At 47.0% G+C, this 22,627-nt stretch overlaps 1 protein-coding gene across 1 annotated transcript in view; it reads right to left on the bottom strand.

Annotated features, from left to right (window-relative positions):
- ORC3 (origin recognition complex subunit 3) overlaps nt 1-22,627 on the bottom strand; it is a 248,159-nt gene that overhangs the window by 42,722 nt on the left and 182,810 nt on the right. The window contains exons 15-16 of the mRNA XM_082252390.1: nt 20,653-20,738; nt 908-1,005 (exon numbers count right to left, since the gene is read on the bottom strand). Coding sequence (XP_082108516.1) covers nt 908-1,005; nt 20,653-20,738 — 184 coding nt within the window. The remainder of the gene's footprint in view (nt 1-907; nt 1,006-20,652; nt 20,739-22,627) is intronic.

The raw sequence follows: 22,627 nt of genomic DNA, 5'->3' as shown, positions 1-22,627 counted from the left end.
AAGCACTTTCCCTAAATATTGGCAATATCGGTAACCTCAGGGGCCGATTCCGATATATCGGGGAAAGTGCATATCGGCCCCCGATATATCGGTGTTGCCGATAATTGGTCGATCCCTAGTTCAAATACACAACGTGGTGGGATGCTTTTTAGAAAGCAGTAGAGTAGTAGCTGCTTCCTGAATGTGTTTTTATTTATTTAATTATTTTTGGAGGGGGGATTTTTTTTTTTTATTATTCCACAGGGGTTTTGCGTTGAAATCGTCCTGCAACAGCATTTGGCTTATGGATGGGGCTTGCATCCATCAATCTTAATGGACAAGCTTGAAAAGTGCTGCCGCCTGTTAAACTCAGGCTGTCAGGCTGCGATGAAAGAACTTAGTTGGGTGGTTAGGGGCTGGTAAAACAGTGGTTCCACTGTCTGTTTTTTCTACTCCTGGCTGCTGTGTGAACGAAAAAAAAAAAAACCTGAAAGCCATAGATTCATCTTAAGGCTGGTATACACGTGCTGAATATCAGCCAGAATCATCCAGTTCAATAAAAACCAGCCTACATTCAGCCAGTATGGACAACAGCCTGTCCCCTTCTGTCGAAAAGGCATGCTGGAAATCCAGCATCTAATCAGCTCTGGCAGCAAATGACTACAAGCACTGATCAGTGTGTTCTGGCAGGGAGCAGTCCTCCTCCTTTCAGAACACAATAGCTTGGCAGGGGAGATAGCCGCATTAACATCGCTTAGTTAGTCCATCGACCAAGCCCGCTGGGTTAAACGGAAAAAAAAATTCCCATGTGTACCAGGCTTTAGCCTTACAATAAAAACATGGTAAAACAGGTGGCAAAGAATAATTTCTTAGACATGAAAATAACTAAGAAATGAATAAGTCATTAAAAGCAAACTCTGACACACACCTTACAAGACAATTCAGAAAGTCTGTGACTTCGAGTCGCAAGCATTCAAACCTGCTTGGTTTCTTTGTTCTCCTTGTTTCTTTCATTTCTAACAAAGTCTAGAAAAGAACAAAAGTGATAAACATCAAATAGAGCATGTCTAAATAAACCTCCGACATCAGGATCAAATCAAACATTCTTCTGACCTACTGGCGAACTCATGTTTAAATCTACAGGGCTATAAATGATCTTGCAGCAGAAAATGAAAGGATAAAACATCACACTTTTCAGATGCATATGTGAATGAGAATGTCCCTTGTAGATTTCTCATAGAAACAATTCCTAAGGGCACACAAACATCATTACTACACCGTTTTACCATTCCTAAGTCATCTGTAAAAAGACAGGAGGGAAACATCTTTTTTCCAGTTGCTTACCTAAAGAAATAGAAGACTGTTGGGCTTACTCAGAAGTGTTTGATGAAACGCCTACAGAGCTTTATACTGAAATATTTTAATCAAGAGTACTTTGGCACATTTTTTTCTTCCCACAGTTTAACCAACTTTTACGTTTAGCATCTTTACCACCTGCCGCCCGCTAATAGCACATTTATTGCTAGTGGGCGACACAGCAACCTACAGGTAAAACTTGGCTTAGAGGCATGCACGCGCCTCCTGCTGACCTTTGCTATGACTGAACACAGCACACGTTTGTCAGTGGGTTACAGCCAATCACAGAAAAGATCTGTGAGTTTGAAAACGCAGGCTCTGGCTGGCTTACTCCCTGTCATTCAGAAATGAAATCAAGGAGAGAAACCCAGCCAGATCAGTGAGAAAAGGCAGCACACGTACACTTGCATACGCTTGTTAGGCACACAATCAACCCCTTTTGGGCACTCCTGATCAACCTAGTCACCCAGCCATTGCCATTAGTGCAATATCAGTATTATCACTGATCACAATATTACAGTCACTAGCGATGTCAGTGTCCCTCTCAGCCAGTGTCAGCACCAGATTGCCCGCTACACTATCACAATCACACTAGAAGTTGCTGATCACTGCCGTTACTAGTATAGTGTTTGTAACGATCAGTATCTTGGTCATGATCTAAACTATAAAGGTAAAGAGGATATTGCGCTAATAGAGTATAGGTAGCTGCTACCGCTACAATTGGCATAAATTGTAAAGAAGTGAAAAGTATACCAAACCAGTGCCACGTCAACAAAAAACATTATATGAATGCATACACGTGAAAATTAATCAGTAAACATACAAAAGTGACTTGGGTGTAAAAATCAAATGAATTAACACTTCAAAGAATGAGTCCAATGTATCCAAAGGTAAATGCACAAAAAATTTGCATTAACACGACACACCACCCAAGAAATTGTGAGTCCAAAAGGATGATGACAAATGAATATCAGTTTTAAGGATGATAAATCTGTGACCTCTAAATCATTTAGTGATCCACCACCAAAATTAGGGCAAGCATACTTACTAGAATATGTGGACCCATAGGTACTGAGTCAACATTGCTGATGTGATTTCCAATCACTCATGGGTAGATATATTCCAACCATATATCCTGTGTGAAGATCTCCAGGCCTTCCAAGATTGAACCAATGTGGGCGATCACAACCTTCACAGGTCAGCCTCTCATCTTATGTTTGTATTTTGGCAGAGATGCACTTCTGGCCCATCAGGGATGTCAGTCTTCTGGTACAAGACTACAACCTGTGCAGGGTACAAGGGCACAGCCGCCAACCACCTTCTCTTCTGTGCTGGGTAGAGAGGAGGTTGCTGAAGTGGTTTGGAAGCATCTTTTTCATGCGGCACATGGTTTTTTCCAGTTGTCACAAAGAGAATTTCACTCCTAGAGGAGTCACTAAGGAACCTTTATGAACTACTGGCTTAATTCATCCACTAACATTGTATAACATTATATATTATGTATGTCGATTATGATGCATTTTTTTTTATTTGTCTTAAAGGAGCAGTGCACCTAAAATTGGTAGCACATACAAGGAATGCCACCTTCGGAGTGAAAGTAGAGAGAGAAATATTGTATAAAGGGTTCTAACGTCAGTTTCTGAAATGCAGATTGAACCAAATTCACAGGGAACTTAACAGGGGGAGCAATATGGGCAACTCCCTGCATGAAGGTCTTTATTTAACTACCTCAATACTGGGCACTTAAACCCCCTTCCTTCCCAGACCAATTTTTTTTTTTTTTGTTGCTGTTGCATTTTGAATGACAATTGCGCGGTCATGCAACACTGTACCTAAACCATTTTTGTCATTTTTCCCCACACATAGAGCTTTCTTTTGGTGGTATTTGATCACCGCAAGGTTTTTTCTTTTTTGGTGCACAAATAAAAAAATACCGAAAAGTTTGAAAAAAAAAGAAAAGTTTTTTTGTTTTAGGTTATAAAATTTTGTAAATAGATAAGTTTTTTCCTGCACTGATGAGGCCGCACTGATGAGGAGGCACTGATATGCAGCACTGATGGGCACTGATAGGTAGCACTGATATGCAGCACTGATATGTGGCACTGATAGGCAGCACTGATGGGCACTGATCGGCGACACTGATGGTCGGCACTGATGGGTAATAATGGGCACTGGTGGGCGGCACTGATAGAAGGCAATAATGGGCACTGGTGGGCAGCACTGATAGATGGCACTGGTGGGCAGCACTGATAGGGAGGGCACCACTGGCAGGCTCTCTGAGCCCTGATTGCCATCCCTGGTGGCCATGGTGGGCATCCCTGGTGGTCATGGGTGGGCATCCCTGGTGGCTCTAGTGGCACAACCCCCCCCCCCCCCCAGGGCTGCACTGGTAATCAATGTTCTGATTACCAGCACAGACCCCCCCCCTGTGATCAGTGAGTAATTAAAAAAACTCACTGATCCCCTGGCTGCAGCACAGATCATCATCTTCTCCTCACTAACAGGATCTGTGTGAGGAGAAGAAGAGATCAAAGCCGTTACAACGGCTGTATTTACATTACATGACGGCTGTGATTGGACACAGCCGTCATGTTATCAGGAGGGCCAATCACAGGGCCTTCCTGCCGCAACTTGTTGCTCTGTGTCCGAAGGGACACAGGCACATCGAGATCGCGTGGCGGCGCGATATCGCTCCTTCTGCAGGACATTCCGGAAGGACGAGACTCCCACCCGGCCGTATATGTACAGTGGCCAGGTGGGAGGTGGTTAAGAAGTGAGGAGTTCTGAAACAAGATAGAAAGGGCAGAAACCTGACCTTTATTAGTGCCAACAGCCAAACATTAACCCAGACCCTGCTGCCCTGGAATGTGAGGATTTTTCTCTTATAAGAAATTCTTAGGGCAGAAGGCCTAACATTCACATAAATTAAAATACACTATATTACCAAAAGTATTGGGACGCTTGCCTTTCCACGAACATAAACTTTAATGGCATCCCAGTCTTAGTCCGTAGGGTTCCATATTGAGTTGGCCCACCCTTTGCAGCTATAACAGCTTCAACTCTTCTGGGAAGGCTAGGAGTTTGTCTATGGGAATTTTTCAAAAGCACATTTGTGAGGTCGGACACTGATGTGGATGAAAAGGCCAGACTCGCAGTCTCTCCTCTCCTCCAAAGCTACCACATAATGCTTGGTTGGATCTTCTCTCAACATACAGAACGCAGAGAATTACTGTAACAGTTGCAAGTGCATCACTATATATTTCTCTCTATCCATGATCACCAACTTTCCTTCTTTATCTGCCAGTTTTACTACCAGCTTCCCATTATGTTCTAACTCTTGCAATGCTATTTTCCCTTTATATAGTGTTGCGCAAATAAAAAATTATTAAATTAATTAATTTGTGCTTAAATTATTAAAAAACCAAAATATTTATATGTGACATAATATTAAAGTGCCAATAGTGCTAATAAAGTGGTAAATATAATATAATACTCATAGAAAAGAGAAAATATATAGATATAAAAGTCCAGTGTGCAAAGTGCAAAAAGCCAATAAACAAAGTCCAAAATGTAATCCTAAAGTGATCTGTGCTCCCAGAGAGAAGTGACCAGAGTGTCACAGTGGACAGCCAGCCGTGCACCCCCTTGTGAATGGGTGCTCACCTCAAATCCTTAAAAAGAGCGCATAGATTGTTATCCCAAAAAGATCATCCATCCATATCCTTCAGGGCTCCTCTCATTCACAGGAGTTGCAGCGTCAATCAATGCAGTATATATGCAAACTAAAAGACTTGCAATAGTGTATGAAATCCTTAAACAATCAGCTTTTATTAAATAAAGGTGGATAAATCTCACTCACATTTGTAGGTGCAACACATGCACTTGGACAATAGCATCAAGTAAATGGTGGAAATCGTGGTGGTATAGTGGGAGAGACTGCACAGCGCCGCCGGTCTCCACAGCGTGCGCCGATAGCTGACAGCCTCACCTAGACAATAGTGTATCGCTCCGTCCGTCCTTTCCCCTCCCCAACGCGTGACGACACAGGGATCATGTGTCTTCCTCAGGGGGATATGAGGAAGTATCCCATATCCATATCCCCCTGAGGAAGACACGTGATCCCTGTGTCGTCACGCGTAGGGGAGGGGAAAGGACGGACGGACACTGGCATTCCAGTGCGCATCATATAACCCCACCCACTCAATAAGACTATATTTTTTGCTAGTGTATTTAGGTGATGGATCTGTTCTCCCCTGGAGAATTTGTTTTCTTTTTTTAGCCATTTTTTTTAGAAGCTTCTACAAAGATTTTGGGGGGGTTGACGCTGTGTTTGTTGGGGGGAGCAGTTCTGTGTGGAAGTGTATTTCAGGGGCCCCCGAGACCCACTTTTTTTTCTTCCCCCTCCAGATTGGGCTCTTCCCCATCCGGCTACTAAAGCACATATGGCTCCAAAGATAGCTGCTACGTGCTGCCGTCAAGCATGCATGTCAGTGCAAAACACACGGAAGGCTGCTTGGAGAGTAAAAAAGCACCCAAAGGACTCTTAGACTGCGAGGAACAAGATTATCTTGTCCGATGAAACCAAGACTGAACCTGTTTGGCCTCAGTTTTAAACCTTATGTCTGGAGGACCCCAGACCCTGCTCATCACCTGCCCCATACCATCCCAACAGTGAAGTATGGCGGTGGTAGCATCATGCTGTGGGGTGTTTTTCAGCAGCAGTTACTGGGAAACTTGTCAAGGTTGAGGGAAAGTTGAATGGAGAAAAGTACAGCGATATCCTGAATGAAAACCTGTTCCACAGAACTCAGGACCTCAGATTGGGTCGTAGATTTACCTTCCAACATGACAATGATCCTAAGCACACAGCCCAAGACAACACAAGAGTAGCTAAGAGACAACTCTGTGAATGTCCTAGAGTGGCCCAGCCAGAGCCCTGATTTGAACCCTATTGAACATCTCTTGAGAGACCAGAAAATGGCTGTCCACCGACAATCCCCATCCAACCTAACTGAGCTTAAGAGGATTTGCAAAGAAGAGTGGCAGAAAATCCCCCTATCCAGGTGTGCACAGCTTGTCCCGTCATACCCAAAAGACTTGTAGCTATAATTGCTGCCAAAGATACCTCAACAAAATACTGAGCAAAGGGTCTGAATACTTAAATGCATGTGATATTTAAGTTTTTTCTTTTTAATAAATTCACAGACATTCTAAAATTCTGTTTTCACTTTGTCATTATGGGGTACTGGGTGTAGATTAATGAGAAAAAATGAATTTAAACAACTTTGGTATTAGGCTGCAACATAAAATTTAGAAAAGTGAAGGGGAGGGGGCTGAATTATTTAACAATGCACTGTATATCTGTGTAGTTCATTTGATACTCTATTAATCCCCTGCCAATCGATTGTTTCCTTTTTGTTTGCAAGTCTTTGCTTGGGGCTGGGTACAGAAGCAATTTCCGAGCGCATTTATGTGTTACAGGCTTCTATTAAGATTTGACTGCTTACTGCCCTGGGTTATCTACCAGTTTCTTGTTACCGTCTATGTGTACCTTGGCAACCGTACCCAGACCCTAAAGTTTGGGGCTGTCTGTAATGTTTGCTTTGGTTACTGGATCCTGCATTAGGTGCTTACCTTTACAGGAACTGCAATGCTGAGGACCCCTTCGGGGGATACCCAAAGTGACTATGAAGTTTGGACCTCTAATGGGTGCAGTGTCGTGGATAAGGTAAGACAGCTTTTTCCTGTGTATGTAACACAATCCACGGTGCGTGACACATTATACATTTCTATTCACTCTATTGTAGTAACCCCTTCCATTTTGTCTTTAACACTTGAGCGAGCAAATAAAAATTGGCATCTTTTTCTCCTCCAATCCACACTTAAACTCAGGAGAATGAGCGAACTGCATCACACCTCCGGGATGACACCTTCCTACTTTCCTCCAGAAACGCATCAAGCCCATTGCTGCGCTCTCCCTCTTGGATGACACCTTCCTACCCCGCCTTTACCTCCAGAAACACACTCCTGCAGTGACACAGCCACAGGAACGCAGTCAGCGCCAGGGTTTTAGTGCCTACTATACCTGGGCACTCACAAACCCATCTATTCTGCACTCCGTAACTGTTAGTACCCCCTGGGGATCTCCTCACTTAACCACGGCTGATCACAGAAGGAAGAGAGCTGGGAAAAAATGAACAAATAGCATTACATGCATTCAATGGGACACCCTACAGGAACCTCAAACCACTGGCTTAGGTTATAGCTGTTCCCTATTCCTGTAGCAATGTTCTATTATGACACTGCTCCCATTGTCTGACTCTAGCTCCCTCCCAGAAACACCACATGCAGCCTGTCTGACAAAAGCAATTTGTTTGAATTCTATGAAAAACTCTCAGCAATTCTAGAACATTCAGTTTCCAAATGCCAGAGACGCTACACATCTTCTGATCCTCTTGACACTGTTCATGATTCAGAGAATATTAGTGGTGGAAAGTATTGAGGAAACAAGAAAAGTATTGAGGACCCGGATTACAGAGGATTTTCTCCTCTGCATTTTGTGAGGCACAAGCTGAGGATTCACACCAAATGCTCTTTACTGTGGACACACTAAAAGACATGGTGCGCACAGCTCGTTGCCCAATGGCACTTGATTTTCCACGGCCTAAACAAGTCTCTATGGGCATTGAAAAAAATCTTTTCAAAAAAGATTTTTCCAATGCACAGATTTACTGCGCACTTTAGGAGGAGGACTAGAGCAATTTCTGAAAGGGATATTTGCTCCTCCTAAGCTTTTTTTGCTGAGTTTATCCAACGGAAAAGGAGTTTAAAAAGGAATGGACTGTTCCAGTGGTGGATCCCGCCAAACACCTTCCTTACAGTTCCTATTGTGGATGTTTTTTTTTTTATAGAAGGACTTTGTGTAGGATTTTGTGGCTAATAGCTTGGTCTGCTGAACCAGCTTCCCTTGATAATTTCATCATTGAAGTCACTGGCGGAATGGTGCTTTTACCCCAAAAGGAGAACCTAAAGTCCTATTCCTATGGCTACTACTAGTTCTCAACAAAAGAGTTATTTTCACTTTCTCTAGTTGTCTGCTTCCAAATCAAGGCCTAGCATTTTTTTTGGTCACAAGCCGTGGTTTGCCCATTCCATCAAGCCTGCTCAGAAACCCTCCTCGCAATGAAGCGGCATACACACTGTTAGGAGTGAGGGGACATCTGTTAGCATTTGTGCTAGTCTGGATATGAGACCGCTGGGTGTAATCCGTCATTGCAAAGGGAACAAAATAGAGTTTCTATCCTTAACTTGTGCACGCTTTTGTCCTTTCAATCTGCCAGTTTCAGAGCAAAAGGCAGATTTAATAACAACCTTGCACCAACTGGAGTGGCTAATCCAGTTCCTTTCGAAAAATGGTTTCAAGGTTTTTTTTTTATACCTGCTCACAGTCCCAAAATTAAATGTGGTTATCCACCCAATCATGGAATTACAACCTCTAAACATATTTTTTTAGTGTACCAAAAAGTCTAGATGGAATCAACAAGATTAATGATTGCTTCTCTAAAACCAGAGGAATTTCTGGCATCAGTAGACATATAGGATGCCTATCTACACACACCTATTTTTCTACTCCCCCCCCCCCCCCCACTGCATTTTGCTGTGAGAGAATAACCCTTCTAATTTGTAGCACTATTAGGCTCTCCTCTGCACACCAAGTGTTAACTAAAGGGCTTGCCCCTTTTCTGGGTCTTCTACTAACCCAGGGCATTTATGTTACGGGTTACCTGGATGAGCTTCTACTGAAGGACTTCTCAGCCACAACCTTGGATACTAATGTTTAGAATGGGGGTCGGCAACCCGTCGATCGCGATCTACCTGTCGATCCCCACCATATGACAAGCAGATCACAACCTTACATGGCGCCAAACCCCTGCCCAAGTCTGCCACCTCATGGATCAGAGTGGCAATAAGCCAAGCCAAGCAAAGTACTAAGAAAGGGGCTGTATGGGAATGGGAGCAGTGTCTGTGCTAGGGAAGCCACAGTACGGTCTGGTAGGGCACATTCTCCAAAGCAGATAACTGAAGGCTGGTGATGGAAAAGCTGCAGGGGGTTGGTGCCAGAAGGCTGTGATCACAGGTCCTCAGTGGGGGCTTGCATTATTATGGAAGGCTGCTGCTGTCTATAATGTACATGTGTGTACCTGCTAGACATCAGCATTTATTTTTCATTGTAGTGGCAGCTGCCTGAGAGTAGGATACAGGCAGCTTCTTGTAAACACCACTGACTGTTGCACTGTGTCTTATGTACATCTGACCTCTGCTTACATTCCACTGACCTTGCGCTCTGTGTTACTACCTACATCTAAGCTCTGTCCCCTGTCTTCTGCTCTGTTGACCTTATTTTGTGCCCCTCTGACCCCTACAAACCACTGTCCTTTGTTCATTGCCCTACATACTCCTGCATCATACTTGGGGGTGTGACCAACAGTTTATCACTGAAGCTACCTTTTAGGGCCCATTCACAACAGAGCAGGGTGTGTTCCATGCCCGTTTCCAGTCGCACTGCCCTTGCGATCTGTAGTGGGTGTCAGTGCAAATTTACCACCCCCCCCAAACGCAGGTCACAAAGACTGTGTGTTTACCTGCACCGGACCACATGGTACAAAAACACCATGCAATGCGATTGCAGTTCATCTCTGAAAGTAGTACTTGCACTACTTTTGGTGCTGTGTGACTCGCACTGCTCAAAACTACATGTGAATGGCACAGGAACTGCACCGCATTACTGGCGATTTAAATTCAGTTTCTTGTGTGAATGGGCATTTCTCCAGACGTAAGCCTTATGGAGCATCTGTGGGGCATCCTCAAATGGAAGATGGAGGAGCGCAAGGTCTCCAACATGCACCAGCTCCGTGATGTCATCATGGAGGTGTGGAAGAGGACACCAGTGGCAACTTGTAAAGCTCCGGTGAACTCCATGCCCAATAGGCAGTGCTGGAAAATAATGGTGGCCACAAAAAATATTGACACTTTGGGCCCAATTTGGACATTTTGACTTAGGGGTGTACTCACTTTTGTTGCCAGCGGTTTAGACATCAATGGCTGTGTGTGGAGTCATTTTGAGGGGACAGCAAATTTACACTGGTATACAAGCTGTACACTCACTACTTTACATTGTAGCAAAGTGTAATTTCTTCAGTGTTGTCAAATGAAAAGATATAATAAAATATTTACAGAAAATGTGAGGGGTGTACTCACTTTTGTGAGATACTGTAAGAGTGCTTTGGATTACAAGCATGTTTCTGGAACGAATTATGCTCGCAATCTAAGGTTTTACTCTATTGGATCATTGGATGTATTGGATCACCCAAAGCCTCTGTCAAACCAGACAAAGCTGCCCCTGCCTTAGTGGATCGCTAATCCTACCCTAGATTTGGGAAAGTCTTACCCTTGGAGAATTGGTAATATACATAATGTACCATATTGAAAACATGAGTGAGCAGGAAAAACTGAATTTTTGTAAAATCTTACCTGTAAAATTCCTTTCTCTGAGTCCTCCGACAGTCGCAGCCGCCTCTAAGTCATCACTGTTGGGGTATTGACTTCCGCTCTGCAGGAGTAGCTAGGCATAAAGACTTAGTCAAAAGAACAAAGGAATTTGCATATACACACCCATGGGGGCTGTCCCATCTGGTCAATACCCCCCTGCAGTGACCACTCCAAACTCAGTTTGGTAGCATAGCAGTAGGTAATAAGAACACAACCCAAAAAGAGGGGCGGGGGCGGCGACTGTCGGAGGACTCAGAGAAAGGAATTTTACAGGTAAGATTTTACAAAAATTCAGTTTTCTCTTACGTCCTCCGACAGTCGCCGCCGCCTCTAAGTCATCACTGTTGGGATGTCCCAAAGCAGTATAGACATGAGGGGTGGGAGACGCAACCATAGAAAAGGCAACGCAGTACCCACATCAGAGAAAGGAATCTTACATGCACCGCAAGAGAACCTTCTGGGCAACAGAAACAATGCTCAACAGGAGCAACAGCCCAGGAAAGCAAATACCAACAGCCAAGGACCCACAAAAAACAAGGGCACTTCATGGCACTGCCGCAATGAGAACCTTGCGGCCAAAGGAAGCATCAGCTGATGCCAGAACATCTACTTTGTAGAACTTGGAAAAAGTGTGCACCGAGGACCAAGTCGCAGCCTTGCACACCTGGGCCACCGAGGCCCGATGCCAATAGGCCCAGGACGCACACACAGATCTGGTAGAGTGCGCCTTAACAGGGAAGGGTGGAACCCGTTCCTTCAAGGCGTAAGCCTGTTCAATGGTCTGTCTGATCCATTTGGCAATAGTTGCTGCAGACGCAGCCATGCCCTTCCGAGGACCCTCAGGAAGAACAAAGAGGGAATCCGTCTTCCGAAAGGATTCCGTAGACGACAGGTAAAACCTGATCGCCCTGACAACATCCAAGGAATGCAGAGCAACCTCCTTAGGATACTTAGGCTTCGGACAATGTCCTCATTAATGTGGAACTCAGAGACCACCTAGGAAGAAAGGAGGGATGTGGACGCAAGACCACCTTATCCCGGTGAATCACCAAGTACGGAGAACGACAAGATAACGCTGCCAGTTCCGACACCCTGCGAGATGAAGTGATCGGCACCAAAAAGGCAACCGTCTTAGACAGCAGAGGCAACAATATATCCCGAATGTTTTCAAAGGGAGCACGCTGTAACACGGACAGAACCAAGTTCAAGTCCCATGGAGGTAAGGGCTTCTTCCTGGGAGGAGCCAAATGTCGCACACCTTGAATGAAGGTGCGAACCAGAGAATGAGACGCCACAGGGCGTTGGAAAAGAATAGCCAGTGCGGACACCTGGCCCTTGATCGTGGTCAGCGCCAGGCGCTGGTCCACACCAGACTGGAGGAAGGCCAACACTCTCAACACCGAGTACGAGCAAGGGGAGAACCCCCTGGACTCACACCAGGCGAAATAAGCCTTCCAAGTACGGTAATAGATTTTACCAGAGGAGGTTTTCCTAGCCTTGACAAGGGTAGGGATGACCCCAGAAGAGAGACCCCTGTCCCTCAGGACCTGGGTCTCAACAGCCAGGCCGTTAAAGCCAGCGACTGTAAAGCAGGATGGAAGATAGGACCCTGAGAAGGAGATCTTCCCGCAGAGGCAGTCGCCATGGAGGCGCCACTGCCAGGTGAGCAACATCAGCGTACCAGGACCGGCGTGGCCAGTCCGGAGCCACCAGAATCACCAGGTGCGGTTCCGAGGCTAACCTGCGGAGGAACCTGGATAGCAACTGAATCGGAGGAAAGACATACATCAGATGATACTGATGCCAAGGGGCCACTAACACATCCGAGGCGGATCGCGCGTTCTTGCCATGAACCTTTCCACCTATCGGTTTAGCCGAGATGCGAACAGATCCACGTCTGGGAATCCCCACTTCGCACACAGCATTCAGAAGACCTCCGTATGTAGGGACCATTCCCCCTGGACCAGGGTCTGGCGGCTCAGATAGTCGGCCTGCCAATTTTCCACACCCGGAATGTGAACTGCTGAGATCGCCGGGACATGAGTCTCGGCCCAAGCCAGAATGCCGATCACCTCCCGGGCCGCCCGAGCACTCCTGGTGCCCCCTTGGTGGTTGATGTAAGCCACCGCGGTAGCATTGTCCGTCTGTACCCGGACAGGACGGCCCCGAAGACGGTCCGACCACTGGAATAGACAAAGTTTTACCACTCGCAATTCCAGCACATTTATCGGGAGGGAGGACTCCTCCTCCGACCAAGTGCCCTGGGCAGACAGGTTGCCCAGGACTCCACCCCAGCCCGACAGGCTGGCATCCGTGGTAATCACCGTCCACACCAACGGACGGAAGGACTTGTCTTCCGCCACCGGCGGGGACTGGAGCCATCACAGAAGAGCCAATCTGGTCCGACGACTCAATGAGACACTCAGATCCAGGGACTGAGGCAGTCTGTCCCACCTGGCCAGGATCTCCGCCTGGAGAGCCCGCGTGTGAAAATGAGCGAAGGCCGACACCCTCAACCCCAGGCCCCGCATACAGGTCCTGAGTGACGAGGACGGGTGGTCCCTGGGGGACCAGAGCTCGTCCTGCAAGGTCCGGAGCTTGTCCTCCGGCAGAACCCCTTTGCCTGAGCAGAGTCCAGAATCATTCCCATATAGGGAATAGGACGCACTTTGCCCCCCTTCCTGGGCACCACGAACAGATTGGAAAAAAATCCCCGAAACCTGTCCCGATGAGGCACCGGGACAATCACCCCCTGATGCAGGTCCTGCCGACGCCCAGGAGGCAAGCAAAGCTTTGAGGGAAAGAATCTGCCCGCCGGCCGGGAAAGGAATTTGATCTCGTATCCTGATCGAATGATTTCCTGAACCCACCTGTCCAAAACCTGGAGCAGCTAAGGTTGGAGGAAAACGCGCAAGCGTCCCACCACCCCTGAAACGGCACCCCTTCAGGCAGAGTCGGACTGACCCGCCGAGCCGGCATTGCCCGACTCCTGCTTGCCCGCCCAGGGCTTCTTTTGGCTGCCCTGGGCCTTGAAGGGCTTGCCCTTGGATTGGTTCCAAAAGGTACGAAAGGACCCCTGAGTGGATCGAGACGCAGAACCCCGCTTGCCACGAAAGGACTTGTTCTTCGGGTTCTGGGGCAGCAAGGTGCTCTTGCCCCCTCGTGACGCCCTTCACCAGGGTATCCAACGCCTCGCCAAAAAGGCGAGAACCAGCATATGGAAAATCAGCAACTGTTTTCCGCGAGGACTGGTCAGCCGACCAGCTCTTCAGCCATATCAGTCGCCGGTTAAGTACCGAGACACTAGACAGGCGTGCTACTAAAGGGGCCTCATTTAAGGCCGCATCACACAGATACATGATTCCTTGGTGAATTTGATCCACCATTTCCAGCCGGGCAGGCGGAACAGCATCAGACACGAGGTTGCTCCTAAGCACCTTAGTCCAATCAGCCACCGCCTGAGCCACCAAAACGGACGCGAAAACGGGTCTAAGCAACGAGCCCACCACCGTATAGCAATGGCGGGCTAGAGACTCCAACCGCCGGTCTGTGGGATCCCGGAAAACCGGGGTATCCTCAGAAGGAACCTAGGTAGCCTTGTTTAACACGGCCACAGTGTGATCTACCTGTGGAGGCACACACCATCGTAATTCCGTAGCCGGTGCAAAGGGAAAAAGCAATTTGAACCGACTAGGCACCAGGAATGGTTGTTTTAACGTGCGCCACATTTCATTAACAGTGTAATGAAACTCAGCCGGGCAGGGAAAAACCTGCGCCGACTTGCGGGTCCTGTGCGTCCCAAATGAGGACACAACGCCCGGAGGACTGGGCTCATCCTCCAAATGTAGTGTTTCCTTAACAGAAACAATTAATTCATCCATGGTCGCCCGCTCTTCAGGCGACCCCGGGGAGGAGGTATCAACCCCTTCCACCTCTGCCTCCCCCTCAGACCCCAGCGGGTCCAAGGATGAGCGAGACCCTGAAAAGGGCACGCTCGCAGCAGCCATATCCCCATCTGAATCAGAGGAGAGAGACAATCTGGGCCTCTTTTTAGCAGCACGTTCAGCCATCAGCATTTCCATATTTGACACCAAGGTCGCCACTACAGCGGCCAAATCAGGTCTCAGAGGGGCCACAGGAGAACTGGGGACCCCCACCAAAGCTGGGGGGAATTTGCTGTCCTGAGAAGCCATTGCTCAAGGTGACAATAAAGTTTATACTGCCCCTTTAAGACCGCTGCGGAGTGCGCAGCCCACCGCTACAGCTACAGTGACAAAGACCCCGAAACAGGAGAAGAAAAAAACTGAGCCAGAAGAGACAATACAGAAAGATATGGAGAGAGATAACCTGCAGGCCCCACAGAGCGTTGCCACTGATGTCCTGCTTCAGAGGAAAAGGAAGTGCTGCTAGAGTAGGCTGAACTTATAGGCTGCATGACTCAGGGAAAATGGCTGCCCCATATGCTTGCATGGAAGGCTCCGCCAAAATGGCCGCCAGACATGCGGTCGGAACGATCGTTCTGCTACCCCAAAATGGCGGCGGATGGCGCCAAAACAGCATGTAGTATTGCCCATAGAGAAGCCAAACATGCCTGCCCATACTTAAAATGGCGGACCGCGCGGATTTACCCCACTGCGGCCGCCACACACACAGTCTGCGCCCCCAACAAGCACCGAAGTGACACAGGGAAGGGGACCCCCTAAAACATACGGCACCGCAGCGCATGCACAAGCCATCCCCGCAGGGACCGCATGAGGGAGTCACACAGGCACAGACATGGGGGACACACAGCAACACAGGACTGCCACCCCAGACAGAGGCCCCACACAGAAGTACTTACCTGTACCACATGGCGTGGGGTGCCTCTAAGAACGGAAAGCCGCTGTCCTCATCTGACAGGGAGTGCCGTTAGCCAGGGACAAGACACTGCAGCATCGCAGATGTGTCCTGTGAGGTAGCCACCTCACGGCTGCATCCCTGCTGCAAGCAGGGATGGGTCGTTCATAGTGCCAGGACGAACCACGGCTGAACGCTCGATGGCGGGCTGGGGGTCCATCTGGAGAACCAGGGCGGTCAGTCCGAATCCCAGCACCGCATGAATCCATCTTCATCCGAAGAATCGACTAAAACTAAAGCTGAAAAAATAAACAGCTAGTAAAGTAAGAAAAAACTGACATTTTGAAAAGAAAATCAAATAAAAAAGATTAGATAGGCTGAGACTGTAGCCCCAGCACAGGGAAGCCTAACTACTCCTGACGCTAGGCAGAATGAAACTGAGTTGGGAGTGGTCACTGCAGGGGGGTATTGACCAGATGGGACAGCCCCCATGGGTGTGTATATGCAAATGCCTTTGTTCTTTTGACTAAGGCTCCACGTACACGGGACGTTAGAAAAAACGTCCTGCAAAGCTATTTCTGACGCCGGGAAAAAGCAGCTGTTAAACGTGCTTTCAGTAGCTTTTTCCATTTGCGTTTTTGCACGTTTGGCCACGTTGCTTTTAGCAGCGTTTTTCTGCCTCCATTCAAAATCAATGGTTCCCTATGGGAGCCTATTGATTTGAATGGAAGTCGCACCGCATGTCGGATCCGACTTGCGGCGCGACCTGCACTGAGAATCTTGAGGGGGAACTCCACGCCAAAAATGGGAAAAAAACTGCGTGGGGTTCCCCCCCAGGTTCCAAACCAGGCCCTTCGGGTCCGGTAGGGAATTTTAGGGTAGCCCCACGCTGAAAAAACGGCGTGGGGTCCCCCCCAAAATCCATACCAGACCCTTATCCGAGCATGCAGCCTGGCAGGCCAGGAAAGGGGAGGGGACGAGCGAGCGGCCCCACCCCCCCTGGACCACACCAGGCCACATGCCCTCAACATGGGGGGGGGTGTTGGTGCTTTGGGGCAGGGGGAGCTCTGCACCCCCCACCTCAAAGCACCTTGCCCCCATGTTGATGAGGACAAGGGCCTCATCCCCACAACCCTGGCCGGTGGTTGTGGGGGTCTGCGGGCAGGGGGCTCATCGGAATCTGGAAGCCCCCTTTAACAAGGGGGCCCCCCAGATCCCGGACCCGCTCTCTATGTGAATGGGTATGGGGTACACTGTACCCCTACTCATTCACCACATAAAAGGCAGTGTATGGAAATGACAGGAGACGTTTTGGAAAGTTTATTAAAAATCTTCATCCGGCTCTTCTTGTCTTCTCCTCTCCGGTGTCTTCTCCTCTCCGGGGTCTTCTGCTCTTTTGCTGTCCGCTCTTTTTGTCTTCTCTCCGGGGTCTTCTGCTGTCCGCCCTTCTTGTGTTCTCTCCGGGGTCTTCTGCTCTTTTGCTGTCCCCTCTTCTTTTCTTCTCCTCTCCGGTCTTCTGCTCTTTTGCTGTCGGCTCTTCTTCCTCCGGTCCTCCGACGACGACGTCTCCGGTAATTATGCCGGTCTCTGCAGCTTATTATATAGCCATTAGGGGCGTGGCCCCGATGACGTCATCGGGAGGCCCCGCCCCCTCATGTCACAGATAACGTCATCTGTGACATGAGGGGGCGGGGCCTCCCGATGACATCATTGGGGCCACGCCCCTAATGGCTATATAATAAGCTGCAGAGACCGGCATAATTACCAGAGACGTCGTCGGAGGAGGACCGGAGGAAGAAGAGCCGACAGCAAAAGAGCAGAAGACCGGAGAGGAGAAGAAAAGAAGAGAGGACAGCAGAAGAGAGGACAGCAGAAGAGGGGACAGCAAAAGAGCAGAAGACCCCGGAGAGAAGAACACAAAAAGGGTGGATAGCAGAAGACCTCAGAGAGAAGACAAGAAGAGCGGACAGCAAAAGAGCAGAAGACCCCGGAGAGGAGAAGACCCCGGAGAGGAGAAGACAAGAAGAGCCGGATGAAGATTTTTAATAAACTTTCCAAAACGTCTCCTGTCGTTATTTCCATACACTGCCTTTTATGTGGTGAATGAGTAGGGGTACAGTGTACCCCATACCCATTCACATAGGGAGGGGGTCCGGGATCTGGGGGGCCCCCTTGTTAAAGGGGGCTTCCAGATTCCGATGAGCCCCCTGCCCGCAGACCCCCACAACCACCAGCCAGGGTTGTGGGGATGAGGCCCTTGTCCTCATCAACATGGGGGCAAGGTGCTTTGAGGTGGGGGGTGCAGAGCTCCCCCAAAGCACCAACACCCCCCCCCATGTTGAGGGCATGTGGCCTGGTGTGGTCCAGGGGGGGTGGGGCCGCTCGCTCGTCCCCTCCCCTTTCCTGGCCTGCCGGGCTGCATGCTCAGATAAGGGTCTGGTATGGATTTTGGGGGTTTTTTTTCCCATTTTTGGCGTGGAGTTCCCCCTCAAGATTCTCACAGTGCAGGTCGCGTCGCAAGTCGGATCCGACGTGCGGTGCGACTTCCATTCAAATCAATAGGCTCCCATAGGGAACCATTGATTTTGAATGGAAGAAAAAAAAGGTATAACGTGGCTGAACGTAGGTTCATCACGTTCAGTCACGTTTAGTCACGTTCGGCCGCGTTTCTGCGTTTGAAACGCCGGGAAACACACGTTCTAACGCATATAATTGCGTTCTAAAAAAAGTCCCTGAACGCAACTGCCTGCAAATGACTGTAAACGACCATGTATACATGGACAGATAAGATAACATGGAGCTGCGTTCAGGGGCTTCTGAAAAAAATGCCCAACTGCTCCTAAACGGCCGTTTCCAGCGTCCCGTGTACATGGACCCTTAGTCTTTATGCCTAGCTACTCCTGCGGAGTGGAAGTCAATACCCCAACAGTGATGACTTGGAGGCGGCGGCGACTGACTGTCGGAGGACGTAAGAGAAAACACATTTCTTTTATTTCTTAAAGGGATTCATATTCAACTGTAGGCCATAACAGAATGGCACGATCATAAAATAAAACATGGCAACAGGTATACAAATTAAATGATCCCCGTTTAAAAGTCTGAATACCCTTAGCTATTAAGACTGTACTTAACAATGACAACGTGCAGTCTTTTTTAGTAGTTAGTATGATGAATATAATGGTAACATGCTGCATTCATCTTTCCTTAAATTTTCACAAGATTCCCAAGGCCTTTGGCGCTCACCCCCTCTCCCCTAAAACATAAGTGAGACACCACCATGCTTCACAGTGAGGATAGTATTCTTGTCGCAATAGGCCTTGTTGACCTCTCTCTAAACATGGCGCTTATGATTGTGACCATACAACCCTATTTTGGTCTCGTCACTACAGATTACAGTATACCAGAAGCTGTGAGGCGTGTCAAAATGTCCGGAAAATTGTAACCGGACTTTTCTGTGTCATTGACTCAGTAAAGGCTTCTTTCTGGCAACTCGACCATGTAGTTCATTTTTTGTTAATGTATCATCATAATATATCAGCCTGTACTTCTCCTGAGGTTACCTGTGTATTTTTTTTATCCCGAACCATTCTTCTGGCAGTTGCAGATGGATCTTTCTTGGTCTACCGAATTTTCTATTTCTTAATAAGTGATTGAACAGTACTGACTGGTATAGTCAAGGCATTGGATATCTTTTTATATCATTTTCTATCTTTATAAAGTTCTATTACCTTGTTACGCAGGTCTTTTGACAGTTCTTTTCTGCTCTCTATGGCTCAGTATCTAGCCTGCTCAGTGCATTCATGTGGGAGCCAACAAACTCATTGACTACACAGACACTAACTGCAAGTTTAAAAAACACAGATGTGAGAAAATAAACTTTACTTGCTAGTTTAACCTGTGTGTGTCGACTTGTGTCTGTCTACCAAGGCCAAACATTCCAGGGTATGTAAACTTTTGATCAGGGCCATTTGGGTAATTTTTGTTATTATGATTTAAAAATGAGCCAAACAACAATATGCGAATAAATGGCTTCATATTCCTATTCTTCCATAAAAGACAGTTTTTTTGGCATGATCAGTTATATTCTCAAAATCAATGACACAGTTTCAAGATTTTTGCCAGGTAATGCAAAACTTTTGAGCATAACTGTATAGAGGACTCCAGTTGTGGAATAGATTCTAGGAGGAAAGGGCACCATGATTTTAGCTGCAAATATTGTCTCACTGCAAGCAGTCCTAGAACAGTTATTGTGTGAGCAGGGGACAGCCATTACAGTGGGCCTTCTCCAACTTGTCCATGTCTAAAATAAGACATCTTGCAACCATGTGGTAGTAAGCACAGGGCAAGGACTCGTAAAACCCAGACAACTGGTCGGATAGCCAGGAGGTGACAAAAGTCATTGCAGATAGACAGCAGTAAAGGACCAAAGATCTTCAGTGTTCCATCAAGAAATGTTCTTCTATTGCTTTCACTGCCTGTAAAACGATCTGTGAATGGGGGAGAGTCCGACGAGTCACAGGTTTCTGTTCCCCATTCACATATTGTGTTACAGGTAGTGGGAGCAATGAAAGAATGTTCCTCAATGAAGGAAGGCCCACATCCTCATTGGGAACTTTTTCACATCAGCACAGAGGACTTAAAGTTACTACCCTCGCAGTTCCAGAAGTTCAGGAACAGGACCAGGACAGATTTCCAGTTGCGTGCCCACTATAGGACATACTCGGTTTTGAAAACGTTAGCTCATTAAAGCTAGAGATAATTATTTATTCTTTGTTGGTTAAACTTCAGCATTAATAACATTTAGAAAACTCAACTTTTCCACTGCAAACACTGACAGACCATTAGAATGAGTCTACAATACAGCAAAATGTGAAATAATTAGTACAACACTTTATGTACAGAATTTAGAACAACTACAGTTTGAAGGCTGACCTTTTGAAGGTTATAAAGGTCCGTCTTCTTCTGCAGGCCCTTTTGCGCTGCACTCTCTTCATCATCCACATTTTCCAAATGTTCTCCTGAAATTAATGGAGATATTTTAAATAATAAGTTTTTTAATGTATTTATACATTACAAGTACTTATGTAGCACTGTCCCTTTACAAAGCCCTTTTACACACATATATTATACATATCAGTCCCTGCCCTCAAGTTGATTACAATCTAAAGTCACTAACTCACATTTATAGATATACTAGGGCCAGTTTAGACAGGAGACAATTAACCTACCAGCATGACTTTGTCTTTAAAGATAGTGGGAGAAAACCAATCCAGTGGAGGGGAGGGGGATGCTATGTACAGGGAGATTCTGGCAGCTGGACACAGTGGACATCTCAGGGTATAAGTGGCTTTACTCTTGACTCATACACATAAGTCATTATTGTCAGAACTCTGTGTTACTTACTATTGACCTTTATACTCTGTATTATTTACTCCTGACCCCTTCACTCTTTGTTACTTATAACTGAACTTTGCACTCTACATTACCCCTTAACCCTTTTCTCTGCAATGCTAACTCCTGACCCCTTCACTCTGTGTTACCTACTCCTACTCCGACCCCTGCACTCTGCGTTAGATGCTACTGATCTCTGTGTAACTTACTCTGACCCCTGTGCAGATCTAGCCAAAATGCATACCTCTTTGACCAGCTGAACCTAGCCAGCAAAGCCGGAATTCAAAGCAGCCAGCAAGCAGGACCAAACCTCAAACCAGCCAGGGCAGGTCTCAACCAAGCCAGCAAGGCTAGCATTCAACCAATGATAAAGAGGGTCATGAATAAAGCCTGGATGGCCAAAACATGACTTATTTGTGGCTCATCACACTGCTGACGTATGCCGTTGTGCTGGCTTCTTTTTCTGGATCCAGCATTCAACCCAGCCAGCCAGGCTAATACACAATCTTGTCAGCCAGGCCACCACTCAGCCCACCAGCCAGGCCAGAATCCAAACCATCCAGCCAGACCAGAACTTAAACTAGACAGGCAGGCCGGACTTCAAAACAGCCAGCCCAGCCAGATACAAGCCTTGCCCAGCAAAACGATAAATAAAGAAAATGTCAAGTTTCGTGAAGCTAAGTTTTTTTATATTTACAGTGACATTTGTATTATCACATATTCTAAGTTTTCTTCAAACATTAATTTTAAGGTGGCCTTGCTAGATTATCTCCAAAAAAAAATTCACTGCACCCTGGTGATTGTTGCTCTCTTCCACGTTGCACAGGTATAGTTCTACTAGGGATAGACCGATATGGGTTTTTTTAGGGCCGATACCGATATTTTGGTCACAACGTATTGGTATCGGCCGATATTTTGTACATATAAAGTTTTGAAAAATAAAGACACTTTTTGACACAAATCTGGTACTGAACATGTTAATTTTTGTTTACTGCTTAACCACTTTACCACCGGAGGATTTTGCTGTCTTACGTCCAGGCCACTTTTTGCGATTTAGCTACATGTCTTTGAAAATTCTCAATGAGCGTATTTTTAACCACTATTGTTTTTTTTTTTTTTAACTAGTAATGCCGGCGATCTGTGTTTTTTTTTTGCGGGACTGCGACATTCCGGCGGACAGATCAGACCCTTGACTGACATTTTTGACACTTTTGGGGGTACCAGTGACATTACTACAGTAATCAGTGCTATAAATATGCACTGTTACTGTAAAAATGACACTGGCAGGGAAGGGGTTAATTTTTATTGGTGATCAAGGGGTTAATGTATGCCTGGTGCTTACTGACGTGTGTGGGGGGAGGTAACTGAGTGACACAGGGACAGATTGCAGGTTCAGCTATGCTGAATCCTGTAATCTGTCCCTGCCTGTCACTTAGGAGATCCGCCCGCTTTGTTTACACAAGCGGGCGGATTTCCACACAAGATACCCGACGATCGGGGAAGAGCGGCGGTGATC

This window comes from Pelophylax lessonae (genome assembly GCF_965119305.1).
Source record: "Pelophylax lessonae genome assembly, chromosome: 3".
NCBI lineage: Eukaryota > Metazoa > Chordata > Amphibia > Anura > Ranidae > Pelophylax > Pelophylax lessonae.
Note: the sequence above shows the minus strand (reverse complement) of the source record. Positions and strands in the feature narration are given on the sequence as shown.